The 27,393-nt window shown below is 37.9% G+C and overlaps 1 protein-coding gene across 4 annotated transcripts in view; it reads right to left on the bottom strand.

The window, feature by feature from the left end:
• The window catches only part of UVRAG (UV radiation resistance associated), a 317,503-nt gene that overhangs the window by 116,656 nt on the left and 173,454 nt on the right, over positions 1 to 27,393 (bottom strand). For all 4 annotated transcript variants that reach the window (XM_079928279.1, XM_079928281.1, XM_079928282.1 and 1 more), the window contains 4 exons: positions 21,940 to 22,024; positions 20,089 to 20,176; positions 19,122 to 19,182; positions 10,604 to 10,769 (listed from right to left, as the gene is read on the bottom strand). In XM_079928279.1, the coding sequence (XP_079784405.1) occupies positions 10,604 to 10,769; positions 19,122 to 19,182; positions 20,089 to 20,176; positions 21,940 to 22,024 (400 nt within the window). The remainder of the gene's footprint in view (positions 1 to 10,603; positions 10,770 to 19,121; positions 19,183 to 20,088; positions 20,177 to 21,939; positions 22,025 to 27,393) is intronic.

The raw sequence follows: 27,393 nt of genomic DNA, 5'->3' as shown, positions 1-27,393 counted from the left end.
GTCCCCTGCATCGGCAGGCGGACTCTCAACCACTGCGCCACCAGGGAAGCCCTATAGCCCCTTTTTGATAAATATACTTCTTCCATCTCCTAAATGCTTGCTTAAAAGTACTACGCTTAACAATTGGACCATCTTCTGGGCTTGATTCCCTCAGGGGGCCAGATCAACGTGAAGGCTTAGTTAACTTATTTGACCTTACTTCATCTTGCAACCTCTTTCTCCATTTGTGAAATGAAGGGTTGACTCATACGACCTAAGAATATTCTGACTGGTTTTAAAACACGTCTACAATGCTGCATGTACAGAAACATTTTTTTTCATCTTTATTTTTGTTCCACTGTGTACTCTTAGGTAGTTATAATGGAGCTGGACTATAGGCATTTGGGAAAGTTTTCACATGAACAGAGATTTTTCAACTTAGGTCACACTCCTGTAATCAAGTAGAAAACCTGAAAGAACTAATAATTTTATTCATTTCAGCTATATTAGGCACACTGAAAAATATTCGTTTGATTATACTTTTAAGGTGCACAGCAAGAAAAAACAGAAAACCAAAGCATTTGGTTCACCCTCTGCCTCAAGTCATCACAATCATTGTTCAATATAAAGGTCTGAGGTCTGAGTTCCTGACTACTTTAAATGCCAGCATCTGAGCAACAACCTATAATAAAATGAAGATGAAAGGTTACAAAAAATGTTCTAATTTATAGGATAAACAGTAGAAGAGTTGAAAATTAAGGCCACATCACTTAAGCCTAAGCATCATGTGAAAATCTCCCACTTCTGGAAGGAGGCCATCAGATTTAACTGGACGCCACGAAAGTAAACATGCTAATTTAGTGAAAACAGCGACTACTTCTGAACTCTCCACATTAAAACAGCTCGATTACAAACAGAAGCCGAGAATGTTTATACGAAAGAATCTAGAATTTTTAATATAAGATGTGTCAACAGGTGTTTAAGTATGCCTAAAGCAGAGAAGAATAGCAATGAGGAGTCAGAATTATAGTCAGAAAAAATTTAGGTTTTCAATACATGCTAATGAAATCCCAAGGGTCAGTCACTATTTCTATAGAGGATCTGCTACTTATGCAAATAAAGTTCAAAGTATTCTCACTGATTCAAGGAGACACCATTAGAAAAAATTCTCATTCATTTATTAATAGGGCAGTGTGGCCAGGCCAAGAGGTAGGCTGAAGGAATACAGATAGGCCATCAGTCTGATCACTGCCACTCAGCAAATTCCTTTGTCCCTTCCCTCCTGGCAAAATGCAACCTGGTTATGCTGAAGGGGAAGCTCCATAAACATCCAGACATGCCAAGGTGGCTGAAAGGTGGCTCAAGTCACAGGCTTGGGGATCTGTCTCCCCAGCTCCTTTATGTGTAAGTATACATGATGGCCATGCACCCCAGTCACAAAAAGGTGGCAGATCGTTAGAACTGACCATTCCTTCTCTCATGAGCATGAAATCCACATGCAGTGACTACGATCTGGGCCCAGGATTGTCTGATTTTGGATAGATCACAATTTCTTTGTACTCTAGAATTTGTTTCTAAAAGAAATCAGAATCAATCAGGTTAAAAAAGCAATTCCTGGGGTTTTAGTCAAGATCTTCCACAGGAATAAACATAAGCACAAAAAAATCCACAAAATGGGAAAAGCAGCACTACCATTTCTCTTGGTTCCAATAATCTCACTACAGAAAAACAGCTGACCAGCTTTTAGAGATCTGTAAAAACCTTGTCAGGGACAGGCCAGGAAGTTTCAAAAGTGCCTGCCAATTTACACCACTCCCTATTTCTCCTTCTGAAAATAAAACAAAAAATTTCAGACATTTTTTGAGGGCTTGAAAAGCCAAATGCTCTGACCAGCTATGTCGTAGCTCAATCTATTGAGCTAGTCTATTCTGAATGTATTACCTAACAGATGGTTAAGTAGCACAACAACAATGACCAACACATTTCATTTCAAAAATCACTTTAAAACCTACTTTTCAGTCCTCAGTGAAAAACGAAATAAGGGGTAAAAGAACATTGCAGCTGGACTCTGGCTACATTCCTTCGTGTTTTGTGGTCTGAGCCTCAAAATGAAATGCGGCAAAGATTTCAGAGTTTCCCTTTACAGTGTGCAGGTGCACAAGTAATGGTTTAGGCAAGGCATCAGTCCAGACCTGGGCTTCAAACAGACCATACAAAGGAGAAAACTAGTTTTTGGTGTTTTTTTCCCCCCTTGTAGCAAAACTAGCTAAATAGAGCTTTGAACCCTAATATATCACATTCCAATGGCCAGATGAAACAGGTAATCAGAGAGGGCAGAGGCTGAGGATTCCTAGGCCTATTACAATAAGCATAATTTATCCAATTAGTCATTTAATTCCTATTTCCCCATGAAGACATGATTCCACCTAATACCCTGGAAAGGTTCACATGAAAATTGACACACTCAGGAGAAAAGAAAACCATGTCTAATCTGCTCCTTCAGTCATCCAGGCTAATAACTGAGAGGCTGATTCAATCAACAAGCATAATCAATAAATGTATTTGTATTTAGATATTTATTTACACATCTATGTTGTTCCAAAATGGATCTGAAGTGCTTTACTGCCCAGTGAAAATATTTGATAGTTCATAAAATCTAAGACAGCATCAACTGTGAACTGCATCATTAACTTATGTATCACTAAGAAAAGATAAATGCTATCAACCATGCCATTAATTGTAAGATGTATCTCATTTTTAGCAATATTAAAATGTCAAAAGTATTTACATTAGAATCAATAAAATACAATTTGTGTTTCAGTGAAAAGGGGGAGATAGAGGTATAATATAAAATTCATTCACTAAAAAGCAATTCCTGTGGTTCTCTTGGCTGCCGAAGAAAAAAATGAGTAACGTCATCACCAAAATCTCCCTGGCCTTCCCAGATTGCTTCGGAAAATCAATCAATAAACAAATCATCACTACTACTCACACTGGCGCATACTACTTGGAGTGCTCACATGTTAAGCTGCTCCTTCACAAATTAAAGTGCGCAGCTGATCTGGAGAGAGAGTATTATGATTTCGAGGAGCACCCCTCCTTCAAGATCCCAAAGTGACCTTCCTACATAACTAATATTTTAGGGCAGATCATCATGCACAAATCTGATAAAAATCTGGAGAGATACTTAATTTTCTTAATATGGAGCCTACAGAAGGTTGGGAGGCATTCTCCACAAAACTACAAGGTCATCTCTGTGAAAGACATATCTGGTTATGGTATTCTCTCCTCTTAAAATTACCTAGGGGTCCCTTCATCCCTTACAAGTAGTGTTTTTCATCATTACACAAACAAATGGAATGGAGTCAGCAAAAATGGTACAGTAAGTAGATCAAAGGACTTGTCCCTCTAGAGAAACATTGAAAAAAAAAAAAATCAAGCAAAAACTGTCAAAGGCTTACAACAACTGGCTGAACAATGAATCAAGAAAAAGGAAACTCAAAATCAGAGGGAATGCTTTGCAGCATTTTTACTTATCTTGTCCTTAACCCCCTCTCCAGCTCAGCAGTGGTCTTAAAGACAGCAGGCTGCCCTTGTGGGGCCCTGACCCCTGGTTCTTAAGGGAGCAGAGCAGATCTTATTCTAAAACATTTGGGTTGGTTTGTTCTAACTTATCTGGGGGCGACCTGCAGGACTAATGCAAGGTACTTGCCTTTGTTTTGCCTAGTCAGAACTCACTCAGTGAGGAAAAGCAGAAGACACTGCTCAAGAAGTAAGACAAACCAGAGCTTCCCTGGTGGCGCAGTGGTTGAGAGTCCGCCTGCCGATGCAGGGGACACGGGTTCGTGCTCCGGTCCAGGAAGATCCCACATGCCACGGAGCGGCTGGGCCCGTGAGCCATGGCCGCTGAGCCTGTGCGTCCGGAGCCTGTGCTCCGCAACAGGAGAGGCCACGACAGTGAGAGGCCCGCGTACTGCAAAAAAAAAAAAAAAAAAAAAAAAAAAAAAAAAAAAAAAGAAAAGAGAAAAAAAGAAAGCTCTCATATCAGTAACCTAACTTTACATCTAAAGGAATAGAAAACAAAACCCAAAACTAGCAGAATGAAAGAAATAATAATGATTAGAGATAAAAGAGACAAAAACAACAGAGAGAATCAACAAAACCAAAAAGTCAATTCTTTGAAAAGATCCATCACATCTTCTCATTCTAGCTAAAAGTTTTTAGCTACAATAAGAAAATAAAAAAGGGCTTCCCTGGTGGCGCAGTGGTTGGGAGTCCGCCTGCCGATGCAGGGGACACGGGTTTGTGCCCCGGTCTGGGAAGATCCCACATGCCGCAGAGGGGCTGGGCCCGTGAGCCATGGCCGCTGAGCCTGCCCGTCCAGAGCCTGTGCTCCACAGCGGGAGAGGCCACAACGGTGAGAGGTCCATGTACCGTAAAAAAAAAAAAAAAAAAAGAAAAGAAAAAAGGCACAAACAACTAAAATCAGAAATGAAAATAGACATCATTAAAGACCTTACAGAAATGAAAGGGATTATAAAAAATACTATGAACAACTGTCACCAACAAATTAGATAACCTAGATGAAATGGTCTTGTTCTTAGAAACACACAAATGATATAAACTGAGTCAGGAATATATAAAAAATATGAACAGACCTATAATAAGAAATTGAATCACTAATCAAAAACCTCCCAACAAAGAAAAAGAACAGAACCACTTGGCTCCACTGGTAAATTCTAACAAACATTTAAAAGAAGAATTAACAGCAATCCTCAAACTCTTCCAATAAAGTAGAAGAGAAGGGAACACTTACTTCATAATGCTTTCTATGAGGCCACTATTATCCTGACAGAAAAGCCATGCAAGAAGACTATAGTCTTCTATATATTCCTTATAAATATACATGCAAAAATCCTCAATGAATTGCTAGCAAACTGAAGCCAACAGCTTATTAAAAGGTCCTCTTTCATAAACAAGACCAAAAGACAACCCTCAGAATGGGAGAAAATATTTGCAAATGAAGCAACTGACAAAGGATTAATCTCCAAAATTTACAAGCAGCTCATGCAGCTCAATAACAAAAAAACAAACAACCCAATCCAAAAATGGGCAGAAGACCTAAATAGACATTTCTCCAAAGAAGATATACAGACTGCCAACAAACACATGAAAGAATGCTCAACATCATTAATCATTAGAGAAATGCAAATCAAAACTACAATGAGGTATCACCTCACACCAGTCAGAATGGCATCATGAAAAAATCTAGAAACAATAAATGCTGGAGAGGGTGTAGAGAAAAGGGAACACTCTTGCACTGCTGATGGGAATGTGAATTGGTTCAGCCACTATGGAGAACAGTATGGAGGTTCCTTAAAAAACTACAAATAGAACTACCATATGACCCAGCAATCCCACTACTGGGCATATACTCTGAGAAAACCAAAATTCAAAAAGAGTCATGTACCAAAATGTTCATTGCAGCTCTATTTACAATAGCCCGGAGATGGAAACAACCTAAGTGCCCATCATCAGATGAATGGATAAAGAAGATGTGGCACATATATACAATGGAATATTACTCAGCCATAAAAAGAAACGAAATTGAGCTATTTGTAATGAGGTGGATAGACCTAGAGTCTGTCATACAGAGTGAAGTAAGTCAGAAAGAAAAAGACAAATACTGTATGCTAACACATATATATGGAATTTAAGAAAAAAAAATGTAATGAAGAACCTAGGGGTAAGACAGGAATAAAGACACAGACCTACTGGAGAACGGACTTGAGGTTATGGGGAGGGGGAAGGGTGAGCTGTGACAGGGCGAGAGAGAGTCATGGACATATACACACTAACAAACGTAGTAAGGTAGATAGCTAGTGGGAAGCAGCCACATGGCACAGGGATATTGTCTCGGTGCTTTGTGACAGCCTGGAGGGGTGGGATAGGGAGGGTGGGAGGGAGGGAGACGCCAGAGGGAAGACATATGGGAACATATGTATATGTATAACTGATTCACTTTGTTATAAAGCAGAAACTAACACACCATTGTAAAGCAATTATACCCCAATAAAGATGTTAAAAAAAAAAAAAGGCCCTCTTTGCAGAAATAGAAAAGATGATCTTCAAATTCATATGGAATTGCAAAGGGCTCTGAATAGCCAGAAAAGTACTGAAAAAGAACAAAGTTGGAGCACTCACAATTTCAGAGTTTATTGTGGAACTGATATATAACAATAGACATATGAACCTGTGGACTAGAACTGAGAGTTCAGAAATACTCTACGGCTAATTAATTTTCAACAAGTGTGCCAAAGCCATTCAATGAGGAAAGAATAGTCTCTTTAACAAATGATGCAGATACAGCTGGATATCCTAATGTAAGAGAATGGAGTTGGACCCCTAAGCCATAACATATACAAAAATTAACCCAAAGTGGGTCAAAGACCTACATATGAGAGATAAAATGCTATGACTACTTCAAGAAAACAAAGGGGTAAATCTTCATGAGCTCGGATTTAGCAATGGATTTTAGATATGAAACCAAAAGCTCTAAAAACAAACACACACAAAAAAGATAGATAAATTAGACCTGATCAAAATCCGAAACTTTTATGCATCAAAGTACACTATAAAGAAAGTAAAACAACTATTTTAATCTCCTCTTATTCACCCCATTGATAAGAGACCCCTAGGGTCATGGGGATGGTTGAACACTCAACATCTGACACTGGACATATGAGATTAAAAGCATATTACTGGTCACACATACTCAAATCCCAGGGGAGGAGGACACTGCATGCCACACAGACTCACATGGGGTTACACTTGAGAAGAGAGCGAACAACCAGGAGCTATGGGTGGCAGGCTCTGTAGTATGAAAAGGACAGAGTGGTGATGATTGGTTCCCAGGGGAGGATGTGATTGGTTTGTTTCCATAATTACCCATCTGGCAAGGAACTGAAATTTACTACTCAGGAAAAAGCAGAGACTACCTAGACCCCTGAATAAAGAGGGTTGTTTGGATAGGGGGCCTGATCCATGGGAGCAGAGTTGGGAGGGACTATTCAAGGCCCTCCTGGTTTCACCAGATATCCAGGCAGCACATAATACGGACCTTAATTTTAGGCCTTAAACTGTAACAACCTAGAGAATGGGAGAAAATACTTGCAAATGATTTACCTGATAAGAGTCTAGTATGCAGAATATACAAAGAAGTCTTACAACTCAACGAAAACAGGAACAACCCAATTAAAAATATGGGCAAGAGGTGAGGAAGATTAAGAGGTACAGACTTCCAGTTATAAATTACATGAGTCACGGGTTTGAACTGTACAGTGTGGGGAGTATAGTCTTAATTATGTAATATCTTCGTATGGTGACAATAATTAGACTTATTGTAGTGATCATTTTGAAATGCACAAAAAAATCAAATCACTATGTTGTTACCAGGACATAGTGTTGTAGGTCAACTGTACTTCAAAACCAAACAAACTCATAGGAAAAGGGATCAGATTTATGGTCACCAGAGGCGGAGGGGTAAGGGGTGGGAGGAAATTGTATGAAGGCAGTCAAAAGGTAAAAACTTCCAGTTATACGATAAACAAGTACTAGGGATGTAACATACAACATGATTGATATAATTAATACCGCTGAATGTTATAAATAAAAGTGGTTAAGAGAGTAAGTCCTAAGAGTTCTCATCACAAGGAAAAAAATTTTTTTCTGTTTCTTTAATTGTTTTCCCTACATGAGATGATGGGTGTTCACTAAACTTACTGTGGTAAGCATTTCATGATGTGTATAGGTCAGTCATTATGCTGTACACCTTGAACTTTTATGGTGCTGTATATCAATTATATCTCAATATCTCATTTCATGATGTGTATAGGTCAGTCATTATGCTGTACACCTTGAACTTTTATGGTGCTGTATATCAATTATATCTCAATAAAACTGAAAGGAAAAATAACAGGCTGAAAATCTGAGTAGGTATTTCTCCAAACAAGATATACAAATGGCCAGCAAGAACATGAAGAAATGCTCAACATCATTAGTCATTAAGGAAATACAAATCAAAAGCACAATGATATGTATACCACTTTATACCAGGGAATGTAAGCTGGTGTAGCTGTTGTGGAAAACAGTTTGGTGGTGCCTCAAAAAGTTAAACATAGAATTACCATATGACCCAGCAATTCCACTTCAAGTTATATGCTCGAAAGAACTGAAAATGGATACTCAAGCAAATACCTGTACATGAATGATCACAGCCAAAAAGTGGAAATAACCCAAATGCCCATCAATAGATGAATGCATAAACAAAATGTGGTATATACATTCAATGGAATATTATTCAGCCATAAAAGTACATGAAGCACTGATTGTGCTCAACGTGGATACACTGAAAATATTAGGCTAAGTGAAAGAAACCCTAAACAAAAGGTTACATGTCGTAAATGATTCCAGTTATACGGAATATCCAGAAGAGGTATCCATAGAGACAGAAAGCAAATGGGGTGGTTGCCAGGGACTGAAGAAAGGGGTTACTGGGCAGGCGAACAGGGAGTGACTACTTAATAGATACAGGGTTTTCTTTCAGGGTGATGAAAATGTTTTGGAACTAGACAGAAGTGGTGATTACATAATACCATGAAGATACTAAATGCCACTGAATTGTACACTTCAAAAAAGTTATGTTATGTGAATTTCACCTCAATTTTTTAAAAAGAGGAAAGAAACCATACTCATGTCCCCTTCTGTCAAACATATATATTTCAGGCTCTCTTTAAATAAAAGGTTTTGAAATTGAAAATAATACTTGGGCTATAAAGTAATCAATGCCTTTGAAAAGGAACTGAATAGAACTATACACACGCTCCCAGCCCTCCACTTACAAGCCCTACCAGATACAGTACTAAATTCTTCCACTGATGCTCACCTTTCCTGCCTTTTCTCTTGCAGTTTCCTAAATAGAGTGGAGGATATTTCATTTCTTCACGCCCACGAACACAACATTCGCAATCCATCAGTAGAACAGTGGTTCTCAAACCTGGCTGCACATTACAGTCACTTCAGGGGCTTTAGAAAAATATATCTCATGTCTGGGCTTATCAACTGAATCAGAATCTCTGGAGGAGAGGCATTTCCATGTTTCTATGCTAGATTATTTTTATTCTGCCTTTAGTATTTCCCTTAGTATAGGTCTGCTCAGATGCGTTTTCTCAGTACTGATAGTCTGAAATGTCTTTATTTTGCCTTTACTTTTTTTTTTTTAAATAAATTTATTTTTGGCCGCATTGGGTCTTCATCGCTCTGCGTGGGGTTTCTCTAGTTGCGGCGAGTGGGGGCTACTCTTCATTGTGGTGCGCGGGCGTCTCATTGTGGTGGCTTCTCTTGTTGTGGAGCACGGGCCGTAGGCACATGGGGTTCAGTAGTTGTGGTGAACGGGCTTAGTTGCTCCATGGCATGTGGGATCTTCCCAGACCAGGGATCAAACCCATATCCCCTGCACTGGCGGCAGATTCTTAACCACTGTGCCACCGGGGAAGTCCCCTGCCTTTACTTTTGAAGGATAATTCACTGAATACAGAATTCTAAGTTGGCAGTATCATTTTACATGCTTTAAAAATGTCACTGCAGGGCTTCCCTGGTGGTGCAGTGGTTGGGAGTCTGCCTGCCGATGCAGGGGACACGGGTTCGTGCCCCCGTCTGGGAAGATCCCACATGCCGCGGAGCGGTTGGGCCCGTGAGCCATGGCCACTGAGCCTGCGCGTACGGAGCCTGTGCTCCACAACGGAAGAGGCCACAACAGTGAGAGGCCCGCGTACTGCAAAAAAAAAAAAAAAAAAAAGTCACTGCATCATCTCCGGTTCCCAATGTTTCTCTTAAGAAATTAGCTTTCAACCTTATTATTGCTCTTTTGAGGCAAATCTCTTTTCTCTCTAGGTAATTTTAATATTTTCACTTTATCTCTTTGGTTTTCAGCTGTTTTACTATAATTCCCCTAAGTATGTTTGCTTTGAACATATTTTGTGTTGTATTTAATGCTTCTTGAACTTATAGCTCGATGTCTTTTGTCAAATTTGAACTCTGTCATTATCTCTTAAAATGTTACAATTACCCTGTGTGCTCTCTTCTCCCTCTCTGTGACTCCAATTATATGTATATTAGACTTTTTATTGTGTCCTACATATGTCTAGCACTTTTCGATAAATCCATCTCTTTTGTACTTGTGCCTGGTCAGGTATTTTCTCCTGGGCTATCTTCCAGTTCACAAACCCATTTTTTAGATATGTACAATCTGCTGTTAAGTCTTTTATCTTTTTCCTGGTTGTCTCTCTGACAAATCTTTAAGCATTTCATTTGGTGACTAGCGGCAACAGATATTACATGAATATTTGCAGAGTATATGATACTTACCTCACAAAAGCAAATTAAATTTGAATGAGTCAATTTTGCTATCAACAGCAATTTTGACTACACTCTATTTTAAAGAAATGGAGCACTTTACAAAGGATATACAAAAATCACCACAATCTAGGTCACATTTTATATTTTTAATACAGTCGATGCTTCATACTGCCTTAATGTTAAAAGAATATTTTAAAAGGATACTTACTCTCTCTCCTTTTCAGTCAACTTGTCATTAATATTATCTTTGATTGTTGATCTCGATCCCTTATGAATTATAGGATATCTGAGGGGCACTTGTAGGAAAAAGGAAATCATTGATACTAAATGTGCAGTGTAACCAAGGGCAACAGCAATGCTTCCATCATCTTTTGCTGTAAATTCAAAAACAGAGAAATAGAAAATAACTATTTACCTTATAAATGTACCTATGAGATCATAATAAATCAATTTCAAGAGAGATTTTATAAGAAATAATTGATAAAATATTATTCACCTATCTGAATTATATGAATTTTATAGAAATCTAAACACATTAATAAGATTTGAAATTTCATCTACTACATTTAAAACTATTCCCCAATAATTAATGTGATGAGATTAAAATTTGATATATAATCTTAAGAGTTCTTACTGCATTCAAATCTCCATTACTCTCTTTCCCAGCATTTTTAAGGGCAAAAATAATACCTGAGTCTATTATACAATGCAAAAATTAGTTTCAGAGGTTTAAACATTACATCTATATTAACATTATACATTTTACTCGTTAACAACTTTATAAGCAAAACAGCTGTACTGTTGTACAACGTTATTAATTCCAAGGTGAAGTGAAACAGCACAGTGCATCCTTATGGGGTATGTTCTCAATATTCATAAAGACAGCATTGTTTAAGTCTGTGAAGTTTGAGATAGGATAAGGAGAAAAAAATGTTTTAAATAGTAAAAGGTCAAAAACCACATTGTTCATATATATTCTATTTATGCAATTTTTGTGTGGAAGCAACTGTTGGAAAAAATACATGTCTCCTACAGTCAAACATAAGTATGTATCTTTTAAGAAGTCACAGATTTTTAACTCAACATCTAGATTTCTGCTACTGCCTACCAAGCGACAAATAATCATTCAGGTACCCAGAACTGAGGGTAATACAATAAAAAGTTTTAAGCTTGCCCCAGGGGTAAGGAAAAAGTAACTGCTTGGTATACAATATTCTTAAAATACTTTAAAAAGTTCTCTCTCTCTCTCTCTCTCTCTCTCACACACACACACACACATACACACATTTAACACATATCTGGAATACATCTGGCTAGAGAAAGGCTGAAATGATTGAGATGACCTTGGCTTGAGTATTTCCTGATTTTTAAGAGTACCTTTAACTTCAATTATTAGTAATATTTTCCACATTCTTCTTTTTATATTTAAACTTGGTTATCTAAGCACTACCTTCCTACTGTAGGACCCCTACTATAGCCGTATACTACTCAGTGCATTCTCCACCCTTGACTACCAAAGCAGATTCCTTGATCATACTGTAAAAATAGGTAACTTTTATTGTACACTTTTTTTTTCTGCCAGGAATTGACCATGATGCTTTATTTCTGATAGTCATTCATTCATCAACAATTAATAAACTGGGCACGTTTTATATGCTATTTCATTCAATTTATAGATGAAGAAATAAGGTTCAAAGAAGTTAAGGAACCTCTCCAAACTAAGATAGCTAGTATGTGGGTTGACCTGACACGGATGCCTCTGTCTTTAAGCACTCTACCATACTGTCGCAGAACTTTACTGTGGAATGTAACAATTTTTAACTTTGGAGCCTAGAACACACCAAGCATATAACACACGTGTATTATCTTAGTTTCTCCACACTTTTCTAGTAAGGGCAAAGAACACATAAAAACTCCTTGGTAACATGTTCTCTCAAATCAAACTGATGAAAAAAAAATCAAACAGCATTCCCTTCAACTGACTACTGGGCATGCCCTAACTGACGAGAATCCTATTTTTAGAGACCATGTGCTCTTGGCCCAGACTCACAGTACTATAATACTTTCCTACTGTTGAAATATGTATATCAGACTACCTTAGAGACTGAAATTACATTACATTGTAAATGCATTACATTATAATTTAATCATCATATATAATATTAGAGCCAGGAGAAACCTTAGAAATCACTGCATCTGATGCTATCAACTTAGAAATGAGAAAAATAAGATTCACGTAGCATAAGTGACTTGGTCAAAGCCATATAAGTAAAAACTATGAGTGATGGAGTGGGAGAGAGAATTCTATCTACACCCCAGCCCCCCAAATATTTATCCCTGGAAGCACAGCTGGGATGGTGAGTTCCATCAGATGTTGCTGAATCCTGCCTCCTGCTTTCTCTAAAGAATAGGGCTTATCAAATTTAAAATATTTCTATCAGTAAAAGGACTTGGTCTTTCAGAACCTTCTTTTGAGGGGAGAGGAAGAAAAAGAGAACTTACAGTAAGTAAGCTCTTACAGTAAGAACCGTAAGAACTTACAGTAAGTAAGCTTACTGTACAGTAAGTACTTACAGTAAGTAAGCTTTTCCTTTCGTATGTGACCTGACAGAAAAGGATTTGAAAACTTCCAAAAATCAGAATGCCTCTCAGTTAGCCTGCCCAAAATAGGTCAAGTGCAAACTATAGTTTAAAAAATCTATCCAAAGCTAAACACTCAAGCATCTCCAGTTTTCCGTATTACTAAAAGGGTAATACTAAAGAATTAAGTTTGCCTATTTCGAGGACTACATCCACATATATATTAAAAGAACGGAAACTGGTCTTCTAACACCATCTCCTTCCAATAATCAAAACAATTTTGTGGGTTTCCCTGATGGCGCAGTTGTTAAGAATCTGCCTGCCAATGCAGGGGACACGGGTTTGAGCCCTGGTCCGGGAAGATGTCACATGCTGCGGAGCAACTAAGCCCGTGCGCCACAACTACTGAAGCCTGTGCACCTAGAGCCTGTGCAGCTTAAAGAAGAGAAGCTACCGCAATGAGAAGCCTGCACACTGCAACGAAGAGCAGCTCCCACTCGCCGCAACTAGAGAAAGCCTGCATGCAGCAACGAAGACCCAAAGCAGCCAAAAATAAATAAATAAAATTAATTAATTAAAAACAAAACAGGGCTTCCCTGGTGGCAGAGTGGTTGAGAGTCCGCCTGCCGATGCAGGGGACACGGGTTCGTGCCCCGGTCCGGGAAGATCCCACATGCCGTGGAGCGGCTGGGCCCGTGAGCCATGGCTGCTGAGCCTGTGCGTCCAGAGCCTGTGCTCCGCAATGGGAGAGGCCACAACAGTGAGAGGCCCGCGTACCGCAAAAAAAACAAAAACAAAAACAACAACAACAAAAAACAATTTTGATTAAATTTAAACATAAAAGGGCATCTCTAAGAGAATCTTATATATGTACATCAAAAACCAAAAAGAAATAGCAAAAACGGAAAACTGGGTAATACTGGAAATCAGTTTTGATTCTAGTTGTTCACACTCACCATTGTTTCCACCACAAGACTCCCCACTCCACCCATTAAAAACCCTAGGTTGTTTCCTATTCCAGGCCATAGTGCTCTGTCACAGCCTCGCAGTTAAACACTGTGGTGTTGGATTTCCAATATTGAAGTTTTATATTAAAAAGCATTTTAAAAGGACCACGGGTAAGGCATTACAGGGCCCAAGGGTATTCCAATACCCTCAAAAGGAAAACCACCTCCTGGTAGGGAAGTCACTTTCATCACCCCAAGACCACTGTACCTCCAGTGGGAAAATGTGAGCTCATGTGGTTAATCATGGCTATTGCTGGCCACGAAACCTCAGATGTCACATTCTGTTGCCAATCACTTTAGCTAAAAAAACCAAAAGGTTTAAGGTTTCCAGCATTCCAAGATCTAAAAGGCTTTTTACCTGCCAAAGCCAAAACCTGGCTCTCTGGGGTGTGCTTTTCCAGTAAGCATTAATGACGCCCCTAACACCTAATGCAGAGCAGAGGCTTGTATTCCTCCTTATGCTGCTCTGGGGGTTAGAAAGGTCACAGATGATAGGTCTGTTGGTGAAAAGAAGTTAGAGGGGGAGTGGGAGGGTTCAGGGAGGAACAGGAATAAACTGTAGACTCAGGTAAGTGAAAAAGCCCTTATTAAAACAATGTTTTAAGGGGCTTACAAACAACAAAATTCTGCAGTTTCCTCATAATAAATATTTCTGGTTTTTTGGGCCTCTCACTGTTGTGGCCTCTCCCACTGCGGAGCACAGGCTTCGGACGCGCAGTCTCAGTGGCCACGGCTCACGGGCCCAGCCGCTCCACGGCATGTGGGATCTTCCCGGACCGGGGCACGAACCCGTGTCCCCTGCATTGGCAGGCGGACTCTCAACCACTGCGCCACCAGGGAAGCCCTGGTTTGTTTTTTAAATGTAGGTATCTACTCGGGGCTGCAGTAATTTTTATAATTAAATCTTTTATGTAATTGTTATGATAATAGATTCCACAAACCCACAATGGCCATGACAACATTATAAATTCATTCAAATGTCCCTCTGACTTATATGTTGGACAAACTATTAATATTCAAATGCATCCAAGTACAATAAGTGATCTAAAAGCTCTTACCATCCTGCCTTCCCAATCACTGAGGCAGCTGATTTGGTAAGGAACCATGCACCCACTGATCCAGACAGGACAGAATATTTAAGACTCTAATCATTGCCACAGCATCTATGGAATCATTCCATGTTCTCAATGAGACACTGTTTGACATATGGACTCTCCTTTCCAAGAAATCATGCCTGTATGAAGGGATACAGACACAGAAGGAAATCTGGGTCTCATTACCACGAAAGGCTCTCATGTTATGGATTACTTAAAAACACACACAAACAGTTTTCTTTTTTTTTTTTATTTTTGGATGAGAAATGTCTCAGTCAATGGAACTCAAATGAATACCCTTCACTGGACAATTTTCTCCCGTTGTGTCCCAGTCTCTCTGGAATACTCTAACTGAAACTTACCCAGTTAGAAGAGGAGAAGAGCACAATAAGTGTTGGGTCACTATGGAGGAGTTTCCCCAACAGCATCAAGCCATACAATGTAAAGTCTATCCCAGCAAAATCTCATGAATATAACAGAATAACCGGTTTAGAGTTCTCTCACTAGAGTCTTACTAAGAATGCAGCTGCTACAGAACACTAAAAGTTGTCAGAAGTCTGGAAGAGGTTATTATTCAAAACAAGGAAGAAAACTGCATCATGACAGGAATAATATGGACCTTAAAATCAGGCCGACCAGGGATGATTTTAGCTCTGCCACTGGCTAGTATGAGTCTTCGGAAAAATTAACTAATCTCTCTGAGCTGCAATTTTCTTGTCTTTAAAAAAAAAAAGTTGAGTATAACTCTTTCCCTCACAGAAGGAATTAATTCTCACAGTGGTGAGAATTAAATAAACAAGACAGCATCATGTATGATGTTCCATGTTACCATATTTCTACTCACCGAACCTAAAATGTCCCATCCTTCTTTCAAAAGGGGAATACTATTTCATCTTTTAAAATACCTCAGGTATCATCTTCTCTATAAAGATTTTCCTGATTCCCTCCTGACAGACCTGATTATTCCCACTCTCTGAGTCCCATGTACCTGGTATAAACTTCTAAGTGCCTCGTTAACCTCAAGTGGACTGAAGTTTCATGGAGGTGGGATCAATGCCTTGGTCCCCTTTGTATACTCCCAGCACCTGACACCGTAAATGACACACACAAGGCACTCAGTAAATTTAGTACCTGGAAGTGCCTTACAGAATGCCAACGTAAGATTTTAAAGTCCAATACTACCATATGTGCTGCTTAAAATTTCTGATTCCTAGGAGTCATGGGTAGTAAACAGGGCCTTAGAGTAGAATTAAATATTTATTTCATTTTATCTCCCATTTCATTGTTTTAGCAGTAAAAACTGCGCTTGAAAGCTAAACTAACTTTTTTAAGGGAAGAAGGAATGTATTCAGCTTGTTGGGCATACTAAGTACAGATAGCAAACAAAAGCTAGGAAAAACTAGGAAATAAATCACCTCCAGAAAACAAAAATAGAATCAAGAAACATCCCAGAACGAATTAAGGTGATACTCCAATACCGATAGCCCTGCTTCTCTTGTTGCCGCCTCTCAGATCATTCTGTATTTAGCAGCCAGAGTGACTTTTAAAAAACATAAATCAACTCATATCATCTCCCTTCTTGAAGCCCTTCAGGGGTTTCCCACTCCACTGAGAATAAAATAGAAACTCCTTCCAGTGGCCTCAAGGCCCTGGCTGACTCTCTTACCTCTTCTGATGGAACTCTTCCCTTTTCTCACTATGCTCCAGCTACACAGGGCTGCTCTGGTCTTTTCTGTCCTTCCTTCCTTCCTCTCTCTTGCAACTAATTCCAGTTACATTTATTGAGTGCCTTCTATATGAAAAGCCCTTTCAAATGCAATCTCAGTCAATCATCACAATGAACTTAAGATGTAAATATTACCTCATTTTACAGGTGAAGAAATTAAGCTCTGAGAGATTACATGATCTGCCCAAAATACAGGTATCTTCTCCCATGCCCCTCACCCTGAATTTTTTCAGATATATCAAGCCCATTCCTCCATATCCTCCATCATGACCGCTCCCTCTTCTAAGAATGCTCCTCCCCCACCTGTAGTGTAGTTGGTTCCTTTCAGCCTTCAGATTCTGGGTTAAATGTTCCTCCTCAGACAGGTCTTCTCTGACTGCTTTATCTACAGTAGGTTACCCTATTCTCTAAGATAGTGTATTCCTTTATTAAACACTTTTTAAATACTTATTTTCTTGTTTATTGCCTGTCTCCCTCAATAGGTTGTACGCTCCATGAAAGAAGAGAATATATTTGCTTTTTCCATCATTATATCCTCAAAACACAGCACAGTGTCTGGCATTCAGGTGCTCAACTGATATTTTTTTCAATAAATGAATATTCTGTATCCCTGCAACCTGACACAGGGCTCAAGGTACTTAATAGGTTTATTAAATAAGCGAAGGAATGAAAGAATGGGGGAAAAGATGTGTCATGAGCTTCAAGACACGATAACATAAAAGTAACACCTAAAATTAACACCAAAGCACATCTGTATGACTTACAGAGATTAGAGGGAACACTGTACAGTGGAAACCAGACAAATCCCAGCAAGATCATTGCTTAGCTTTTGTGGTCTCATGCAAGTCACTAAATAGCTCATTTACACATTGTAAAATGAGATTATACCACCTTCCTTATAAGGCAAAATGTCTTGCCCTTAAATAAAATCTTAACAATCATGTAAAACAGGTAGTACATGAACTAATGTGCTCATACTATCAATTAGAAAATCAACGCAAAGCTTAGATGACTTGTTCCAAAATAGATGGTTTCTAGAAGGGGAACCAGGACTCAAACATAGGTCTTCCCATTCCTGTTTTAATCACTCTTCCTTTTTTTTTTAATTTATTTTTTATTGAAGTATAGTTGAATTACAATGTTGTATTAATTATTGCTATATAGCAAAGTGACTCAGTTATACATATATTTACATTCTTTTTCATATTCTTTTCCATTATGGTTTAATCACAGGATACTGAATATAGTTCCCTGTGCTATACAGTAGGAACTTGTTGTTTGTCCATTCTATATATACCAGTTTGCATCTGCTAATCCCAAAATCCCACTCCTCTCCCCCTTGGCAACCACCAGTCTATTCTCTGTGTCCCTGATTCTGTATCTGTTTCATAGCTAGGTTCATTTGTATCACTCTTCTTATGTCCCAACTACTTTTAAGTCTTGTTGTAAAGGACAAAGGAGGTAATATATTAAAACAGTCTTAAATGTTAAAGGACCACAAATAACAACATTTTCTTTATAGGGAAATGGAAGAAAGTCCCAATCAGAACTAGTAATGCTTTCTTCTTGAATAACTTATTCCCAAATAGATTAATGTGCTAGCTTTGGGAATAATCTACACAACTACTTAACAGTCCTCAAAGCATTGTTTATACTAGGAGAAAAGAACCCACTTTGCTAACAATAAAAGTAATCTTTCTAACCAATATGCCAAATAAAATAAGTTCTTTTCTCTGGCATACTGGTAAAGGGATTAGGAAAAATATTTTTAAATATAGCAATTACTATGAATCATATCTATAACATCTTTAATGTAAATTTATTTTAGTTAAAAGAGGACAGAAATGACAGTATAACAAGTTTAACCTACGGGGGTGGGAATGTCACAAAATTAAATTTTCAAATACATTTTACATCAGCAGAAATATGGTTTTCTAAATAGAACAAATTAATGTTTATTGCTTTGCTCCCAACACAAATTTTTCATGAAAAATCAAACCAAAAGGACAGGGATATTATTAGTATTCTTGAGAATCCTACTGTCTGATTTTCTTAAAGCTCATTCAAAAAGTATTTTCTTTTAACTTTCAAATAGAAAGTTCAACAATTTTTTTGTTTTTTCATGACTAGACCAAATATCCTCTTAAGTCTTCCATCAGGGAATCTGACTCTATATACTTACAATTGGAAAGGGACAGAAGGTCCAGAAACCCTTCTGGATAAAGTGCCAGGCAACCAACATTTCAAGCTATCTCTCTTTTTCCCTGCAACATACCCATACATTATACCAAATCTTTAGAAGTATAAGACATAAAATACCTTGGAAGTCCTCAGAATTAGGCAACTTGACACCACATACAAAGTAATCCTTATGCTCATTCTGTAAATACAACCAAAGAATGAAATTAATTTTGTTTATGTATAAAGCAAAGAAGTTCTAAATCTAAAAAATTTACGTCAGTATTAATTCAAAGACAATACTGCCATAGACTCAAATTATTAACCAAACTGTTGAAGCTGAATGATGAGTACATGATGATTTATTATACTGTTCTGTACATTGATATACACTTCAAATTCTCTATACTATAAGCATTTAAAACATCATATCTAAGCAAAAAACCGTGTCAAATTTTAATCGTAAAACTATCGTTTGACCAATTCATAGCTATAAATGAAAATTTTTAAGTAGAATTAACAAGATTCTGTGAGCAACCTAAAATCCTATTAGGTTTCCTCTCAGAAAATTAGTCTTTTAAGTCTCTCTTCATTAAAAAGAAAACAAAACCACCAAATCTAGCAGATTTAGTTCTCTAAAAAAAATCCTAACCAGTTACATTTGTATTTACTCTAAGAAACCAGATTCAGAAACTTAATATCCTGACAGTTACCTCAAGAATATCTTAGGTAATACTAATAAATATAAATTAATTAGCCATTATATTTTTAAAGCAATGCACGTGTATCTGCATCTATGTGTCAGATATGGTGAAAGCTGATAATTTGGTTGAGTGAAAAGGTCCTAAAGAAACCAGAAATAATTTGGCATTCTTTCAGATGAAGATGAGTGCACCCCACCACCAAACTGATAGAAAAAAAATCAAATGGTGGAACCTAATGCCAACTAATTCCAAATCTACTTTTTAAATAAATATTAGCTTCTGAATGAATCATGACAGAGCGTATGATTAAGACTAGAGCAATGAGTTTTTGCTTTGAGAGAAAATTTCAAACAGAAATCATCTTAAAAAAAATTTTTTTTTTCCCTAGAAAATTTGAAACTTACCAAATCAATAGGGTAAATGTAGGAAAGCTCAGATAGTAATTGCCTGCAACGAATTGTCAACTGGGCATTAGTCTTCAGAAAGAGTTCTCTAATGAGGGAAAAAAAGCACATTTGTTAAAAAAAAACATGCTTGCATGCTTTCTCACAGTTATTTCCACCTAACTGATGCAGAGAAAGATTAATGGTCTGTACTGGGCCACAGAAGTAGAAGCAAGAATAATAGCTAACGTGAGTCATGACCTATCACTAAATACTATCAATCAAGCTAACTGTACTGAGGCCTATTTTACGTGTCCAGCACCAGGCTAAGAGATGTGAAACGTACAAAATCACTGGCTGGGCACCTACTACTACATGCCAGGAGCTTCACAAATGGCTTTAATTACTACAACAACTTACTCGGTTGATATTACTATACCCATTGTACAAACAAGAAAACAAGATTTAGAGAGGCTCAGTAAGCTGACCAAGGTCTCATTTAACCTGAGGCCAATTTGTTTTTAGGAAATATCCATATGGTATTTCCTCAAAAAAGTATTCTATTTTCATTTACAACTACAGATGTTATAACTACCTCAAAAAATAACCTGCTGCCATATTACAAAAATAACAGAATAAGAAAAGGACAAAGCAAAAAGCTGTGGCATGAGATGATGTAGCTCTTCTTGAACTATTTAAGAAACATGACCAACAGCTAAAATACCCGTAGAGCATATTACCTGCTCAGCTGTGTCAACAATTAAAAAGGAGGTAATTTAGGAGAAACAGTAGGTCAAAGTGGAATCTAAAGTAGTACAATGCAAAGAGCACTGAAGACTTAAAGGGATTTAGTCCTGCTTTCCTAGTGAAATGGACAGAGTAACCTCCAGAGCTTTGCTTTCCTATCTGCAAACTGAGAGGATTAGATGATCTCCAAGGTTCTTTTCAGGTTTCTCAATTGCTATGGTTTCTTAAAGAAAAATGCAGGATGGGATGACTTTCTAGGAAAAGTGAGTGAAGATGAGGAAAAGATCAGAGGTGGTAACAAGTTAAGCATGTGCTGGAAAAAATACCGGGAAAAACTATTAGCATTTGTTAAATGAATGTCACGGAGCGACTGCAATTAGCTACAGCTGTATGGGGCCATTTTATTGAAGGTTATTTGACAGTGAGGCAAAACAATCACCATTGGTTCTTAAGAAGAGAAAAAATTATGGTAAAATAGTATTTTAGGAGGGCTTCCCTGGTGGCGCAGTGGTTGAGAGTCCGCCTGCCAATGCAGGGGACACAGGTTCGTGACCCGGTCCGGGAAGATCCCACATGCCGCGGAGCGGCTAGGCCCGTGAGCCATGGCCACTGAGCCTGTGCGTCCGGGGCCTGTGCTCCGCAACGGGAGAGGCCACAACAGTGAGAGGCCTGCGCACCGCAAAAAAAAAAAAAAAAAAAAAAAGTATTTTAGGAGAAGTCTGCTAGCAACATGGAGGATGAACTGAAAACTGGAGAGACTGATGTTAGAGAGAGAACCTGGGAGCTGTTGAGGTCAGCCAAGAGAGCTAACAGCAGTCTGAAGGAGTTACTGAAGAAAAACTGTAAGCTGCACTAAAGGTAGAAGACAGGAAGAGGAGGAGATTCAAACATTAAGTCACAGTGCTGTGGCCCTGAAATCTAGAACAGTGTCCATGCTTCCGATTCTGACTACATACTAGGAGGTCTCATAACCGACTCTAGCACAGTAGGTGTTGAACAAGTGAAAGTGGCATTGAACATATTAACTGGTACTAATACCGGCAGCTTTAAAAATACTCCTTTTCCAAATCCTCTCTTCAAAGTAAACTCGACACTCATAACAACCATTCTCAGTGTTCCATTTACCTTTTCGCAGTACACTCCTTCCTCAACTCATTTAGGGATTCCTTCTGGAGTTGAAGCTTGAGGTGCTCAGCCGAAAATGCACTTCCTAGAGAGAGACGAAAGGAGACAATTCCAGATGGAACACTGCAGACAGGACTGCCCAGTCACAACCAAACAGGCAGAGCCCAGTCCCCTGACTGTGAGAGGGAAATAAAAAAAGTTAAAAGGTAAAATGGGTTGGGGTTGGAGGACTTCTGGGGGGATTAATGAGAATAAACTTCCTATTGCTTCCTTTTTTTGTTGTTGTTGTTGCTTCCATTTTTATACAGCTTCTAGCAGGAGTCAAAGAGTAAGAGTCTAGGATTCTCTGCCTACAGATTTCTGGGTCACTGACGAAGAAACCCGGATGCAATTTTCAAAATTCAGACAACTTCATTTTTTAAAAAACTGGCTATGGACTCTGGGTGTTAAGGATGATTCACTAAAGGTTCATCAATTGTAACAAATGTACCACTTTGGTGGGGGAAGCTTTGCACAGGTGGGCGGTTGGGAGTATATGGGGAATCTGTACCTTCTGTTCAATTTTGCTATGAACCTAAAACTGCACTAAAAAGTAAAGCTTAATTTTTTCTAAAAAGGTGGTTAATTTGTTTTTAACTGCAAATGCTATATAACATTACTGAAAGTATAAAAAGTAGAGCAGGAAAAATTACCCGCATATTGACTACTGCAATATAGTTCATCAATATTAAGTTTTTTATGAAGTTTCATCTTATTCATATACATAAGTAGTTTTAGTTACAATCACAGTGTGCAGGAAAGGTGTATTCTGATTTTTCCAAATTATGTCTCAAGCATTTTTACATGTTGACAGATAGTCTGAGTTACAATGTTTAATGGCTTGTAAAATTTAACTCCATAGATGTGAATTAAAAGAATATTACACATTTTAACTGATACCCCAATACCTCAATTCCACTACAGGATTGCTTTAGCATTGCAATGATTAATATTTGTGTATAAGTCTGGTCTTTTGTATTTATATCAACTTTGGAACTTCCATTTTCATTCATGTGATCATAAAATCCTTTTACATCTTCCTACTCTAAGAAAATGAGCCTGTCTCAGGAAATTCCAAAGGTCCTGAAACACAGAAAAACAGTCTTAGATCCTGACATACTAAGTTCTAGATATTAAAAAGAAGCTTAGGGACTTCCCTGGTGGCATGGTGGTTATGAATCCGCCTGCCAATGCAGGGGACACGGGTTCAATCCCTGGTCTGGGAAGACCCCACATGCTGCGGAGCAATTAAGCCCATGTGCCACAACTACTGAGCCTGTGCTCTAGAACCCGTGAGCCACAACTACTGAAGCCCGTGTGCCTACAGCCTGTGCTCTGCAACAAGAGAAACCACCGCAATAAGCCCGCTCACAGCAACTAGAGAAAGCCAGCATGCAGCAATGAAGACCCAACGCAGCCAAAAAAAAGAAAAAAAAAAAGAAGCTTAGTTTCATGAACTGTGATCTAACAGGAAAAGGTGCCCTGAACTCTTCCGCACATCTAGGGAGGAACAAGAAGTAGGTTAATTGATCAAAATACAGTTTGGACCTTAGAACTAAATTCACCAACCTAAGTAATTTTATCAACATATGTCTAAGCACCCTGCTCTTCTCTCTCAACTGTATTTAAATGACCAGTAAGTTGTTAACTCTGCTCCCCAAACAGAACTTAATCAAGGAATACCACTTATCTTCTTTAGCCCCAATATAATTCCTCACAAGATTTCCATATTGATAATAGATAGCATTGAGATAATCCCTCAATGATTTCAGAAGACACTTGGGTGGACAACCTCTACCCCTCACCCAATGCACTTTTACCAGAAAGCACATGAATTCTTCCACCACTATACAAATTTGCAATGTTATTCTTCATCCCAGATAAAAGGCTGCCTCAATTCTAGTGAAATCACAAATGGGCCAAGACAGATCTGGGTCTCAAAATGCAAATGTATGCACCCTCTTTAGCTTTGAATGTCTTTAGAACATATCACACGACCAAAAAGAAAACAAAAACAAAAACCCTTGCAAAACAAAGAAGGAAAACAAAATTTAAAAATACACAGCCAGCTAACAGATGGGGTAAAAAGTTAACAATAGGTAAATCTGGGTGAAGAATGTAAGTGTTCTCTGTACTCTTATTCTTGCAATTTTTCTGTAAGTCCAAAATAATTTCCAAATAAAAAGTAAAAGAGTAGATCCAAACCCAGAAAAAGGTCTCGTGAAAGGCTATGGTTTTCCCACAGGCTTTAACAGAACTAAGGCTTTAGAACACAGACTGGCAACATCTCTCCAACACATATCAGGTTCATTTTTCCGTTAAAAGGTAATACGCCTCATTGGTCACCGGGTGGTCTCTGGAACAAAACTGAGTGAGGCTGGTTTAATTAGGCTCAGGTAGAGAAGAACGAAGTATTTCAAGATACCTCAGAAAACTCAACCTAAGTTCCAAAAGTCACTTCATAGGAAGTAGTAACACTGAGGCAATGATGTGCTCAAGCTCTTTACATGTTGTTCAAGTTATATATTACCAGCCTGAATACTGCATGATTGGTGTTGTGTCCTCCTAAGGATATTACATATAGAAGCAATGATATCCATCTTTAAGACCATGGATATATCCCGCTTCTCATCTAACTTTCTCACTGTTGTGGCCTCTCGCACTGCGGAGCACAGGCTCCGCAGATTTAGCATTGATTGGTGTCTTCTGCTTGAATCAATTTTTACTACTATGGTTGCAAAATAATATTCCAACTCCAGTACTTCCTCCATACTTATCAGTCAGCATTCAGCATTCTTCTCTAAGCAAGAGCCCTTCCTTCTCCATTAGCTATCTATTATCAGTATGGAATCATGAATTCTCTTTTATTTTTCAAAGATTTATAATTCATTACTGGATTTAATTATTTTGGTGCTCAAGTGGTCCCAGATTTGACCAGCCTTCAGCCTTCTTCCAGTGCCCTTCTGACATACTACGATCACGTTATTCAAAATATTACCTTATTTACTTTAATTGCTGCAGGATCTGTAGTGATATCCCCTCTCTCATTCCTGATACTGGTAATTCACGCTTTCTCTCTTTTTACTCAGTCAGTCTGGCTAGAGGATTATCAATTTTATTGATCTTTTCAAAGGACACCTTTTAGTTTCATTGACATTCTCTACTCTCTTTTTGTTTTCAATTTGACTGATTTCTGTCCTCGATTATATCCTTCCTTCTGCCTGATTTGGGTTTAATTTGCTCTTCTTTTCTAGTTAAGGTATAAGCTTAGGTTATTGAATGAAGGCCTTTCTTCTTTTCTAGTATAGTATAAGCATCAAATGATACAAATTTCCTCTAAGCATGCATCCCTTAAAATGTTGATATATTTTCATTTTCATTCACATCAAAATATTTTCCAATTTTCCTTGTTATTTCTTCTTTGACCCATGGTATGTATATGTGTGTGTGTGTGTTTGTTGTACAATTTCAAAATATTAAGAGTTTTCCAGATATCTTTCAGTCAGTGATTTCTAGCTATTTCTGTTTTGGTGAGAGACAATACTTTGCATCATTTTGATTATTTTGCATTTATTTGTTTTATGACACCAAATATGGCCTAACTAAATATTCCATATGTACTTGAAAAAATGTATATTCTGCTGGTATTCTACTGTTAATTAGGTCAAGTTAGTTGATTATGTTAATGTCTTCTCTCCTTACTGATTTTCTCTCTACTTGTTCTATAAATTACTGAGATATTAGTGTTACGGTTACCAACTATAATTGTGCATTTAGCCATTTCTCCTTTCAGTTCCATCAGTTTTTGATTTATATATATATATATACACACACACACACACACACACACACACACATATATATATGTTTGGTTGTTATATTCATACATATTTAGAATTGTTACATCTTTTCATGAATTTGCCTCTTCACCATAATGTAATATCCCTCTTTATTGCAGGTAATATTCATTGTTCTGAAGTCTACCTTGCCTGATATTACTAGAGACACTTTGGCCTTCTTTTGGTTGGTATTTGCATAGTGCATTTTTTCCATTCTTTTACCTTTAATCTATCTATAACTTTAAATTAGAAGTGTGTTTCTTGTAGATAGGCTTTAGTTGGGTCTTTTTTTTTTATCTTTATAAAATCTGAACAATCTCTTTTTTAACTGAGGTATTTAGAACATTTACACTTAATATAATCATTGATACATTTAGATTAAGAACTACCATCTTGGGCTTCCCTGGTGGCGCAGTGGTTGAGAGTCTGCCTGCCGATGCAGGGGACGCAGGTTCATGCCCTGGTCTGGGAGAATCCCACACGCCACGGAGCGGCTGGGCCTGTGAGCCATGGCCGCTGAGCCTGCGCGTCCGGAGCCTGTGCTCCGCAGTGGGAGAGGCCACAACAGTGAGAGGCCCGTGTACCGCAACAAAACTACTATTTTGTTAGCTGTTTTCTCAATGTTCCGTTACATTTATTGTTTCTTTATCCCTCTTTTTCTATGCTTTTGGATTTTTTTTTATGACTTCCTCTTTCTTCACTATCAGCTCATTCTTACCTCCCTCTAAAATTTTTAGTGGTTGCCCCAGAGTTTACAATATATAACTTAAATTAATAACAGTTTACCTTCAAATAAAATTATACCACCTCATGTAAAGTATAAAATCCTGACAACAGTACACTCCCAACTCTTCCCTTCCCCACTCGTAAAATACTTCATAAATTTTACTTTATGCATGTTATAAACTCTAAAACATTATTTTTGCATTAAAAAATCAACAGTCTTTAGAGCAATTAAAAATAAGAAAAAAATTTCTTTATAATATCTTCCTTTCAACCATTTCTGGAGCTCTCAATTTTTGTGTGTAGAGCTAAGTTTCTGTATGGTATCATGTTTCTCCTGCTGAAGAATTTCCTTTATTATTTCTTAAAGTATAAGACAGCTGATAATGAAATAACTTAGTTTTATGTGAAAGAGTCTCTTTGCACTTCAGTTTGGGTAATTTCTATTGACCTATCTTCAAGTTCAATGATTCTTTCCTCAGTTGTGTTGAATCTACCAATGTGTCTGTCAAAGGCATTCTTCAGCTCATTACTGTGTTTTTGGTTTACAGTCTATCCATTAGACTGTTTCTTACAGTTTCCACCACCTCTCAGCTGAAATTTGCCATCTGTTCTTGTATGTTATCCACCTTTCCACAAAATTCTGAAGCATATTAACCATAGTTATTTTAAATACTCTCTCTGACAGTCCCAACATCTAAGTCATCTCTGAAGTCTTTTTCTGTTAATTTCTTCTCCTGTCAACCTTTTGTTGTTGTTGTTGGTGTTGGTAATGGTAGTGATGGTTTTTTGTCTTGTTTTGGTTTTGCTTTTTTTTTTTGGTCTCAAAAATTTTGATTTAATACTGAACATC

The sequence above is a fragment of the Stenella coeruleoalba genome, assembly GCF_951394435.1.
Source record: "Stenella coeruleoalba genome assembly, chromosome: 8".
Lineage (NCBI taxonomy): Eukaryota > Metazoa > Chordata > Mammalia > Artiodactyla > Delphinidae > Stenella > Stenella coeruleoalba.
This window is presented reverse-complemented; position numbering and strand designations above follow the sequence as displayed.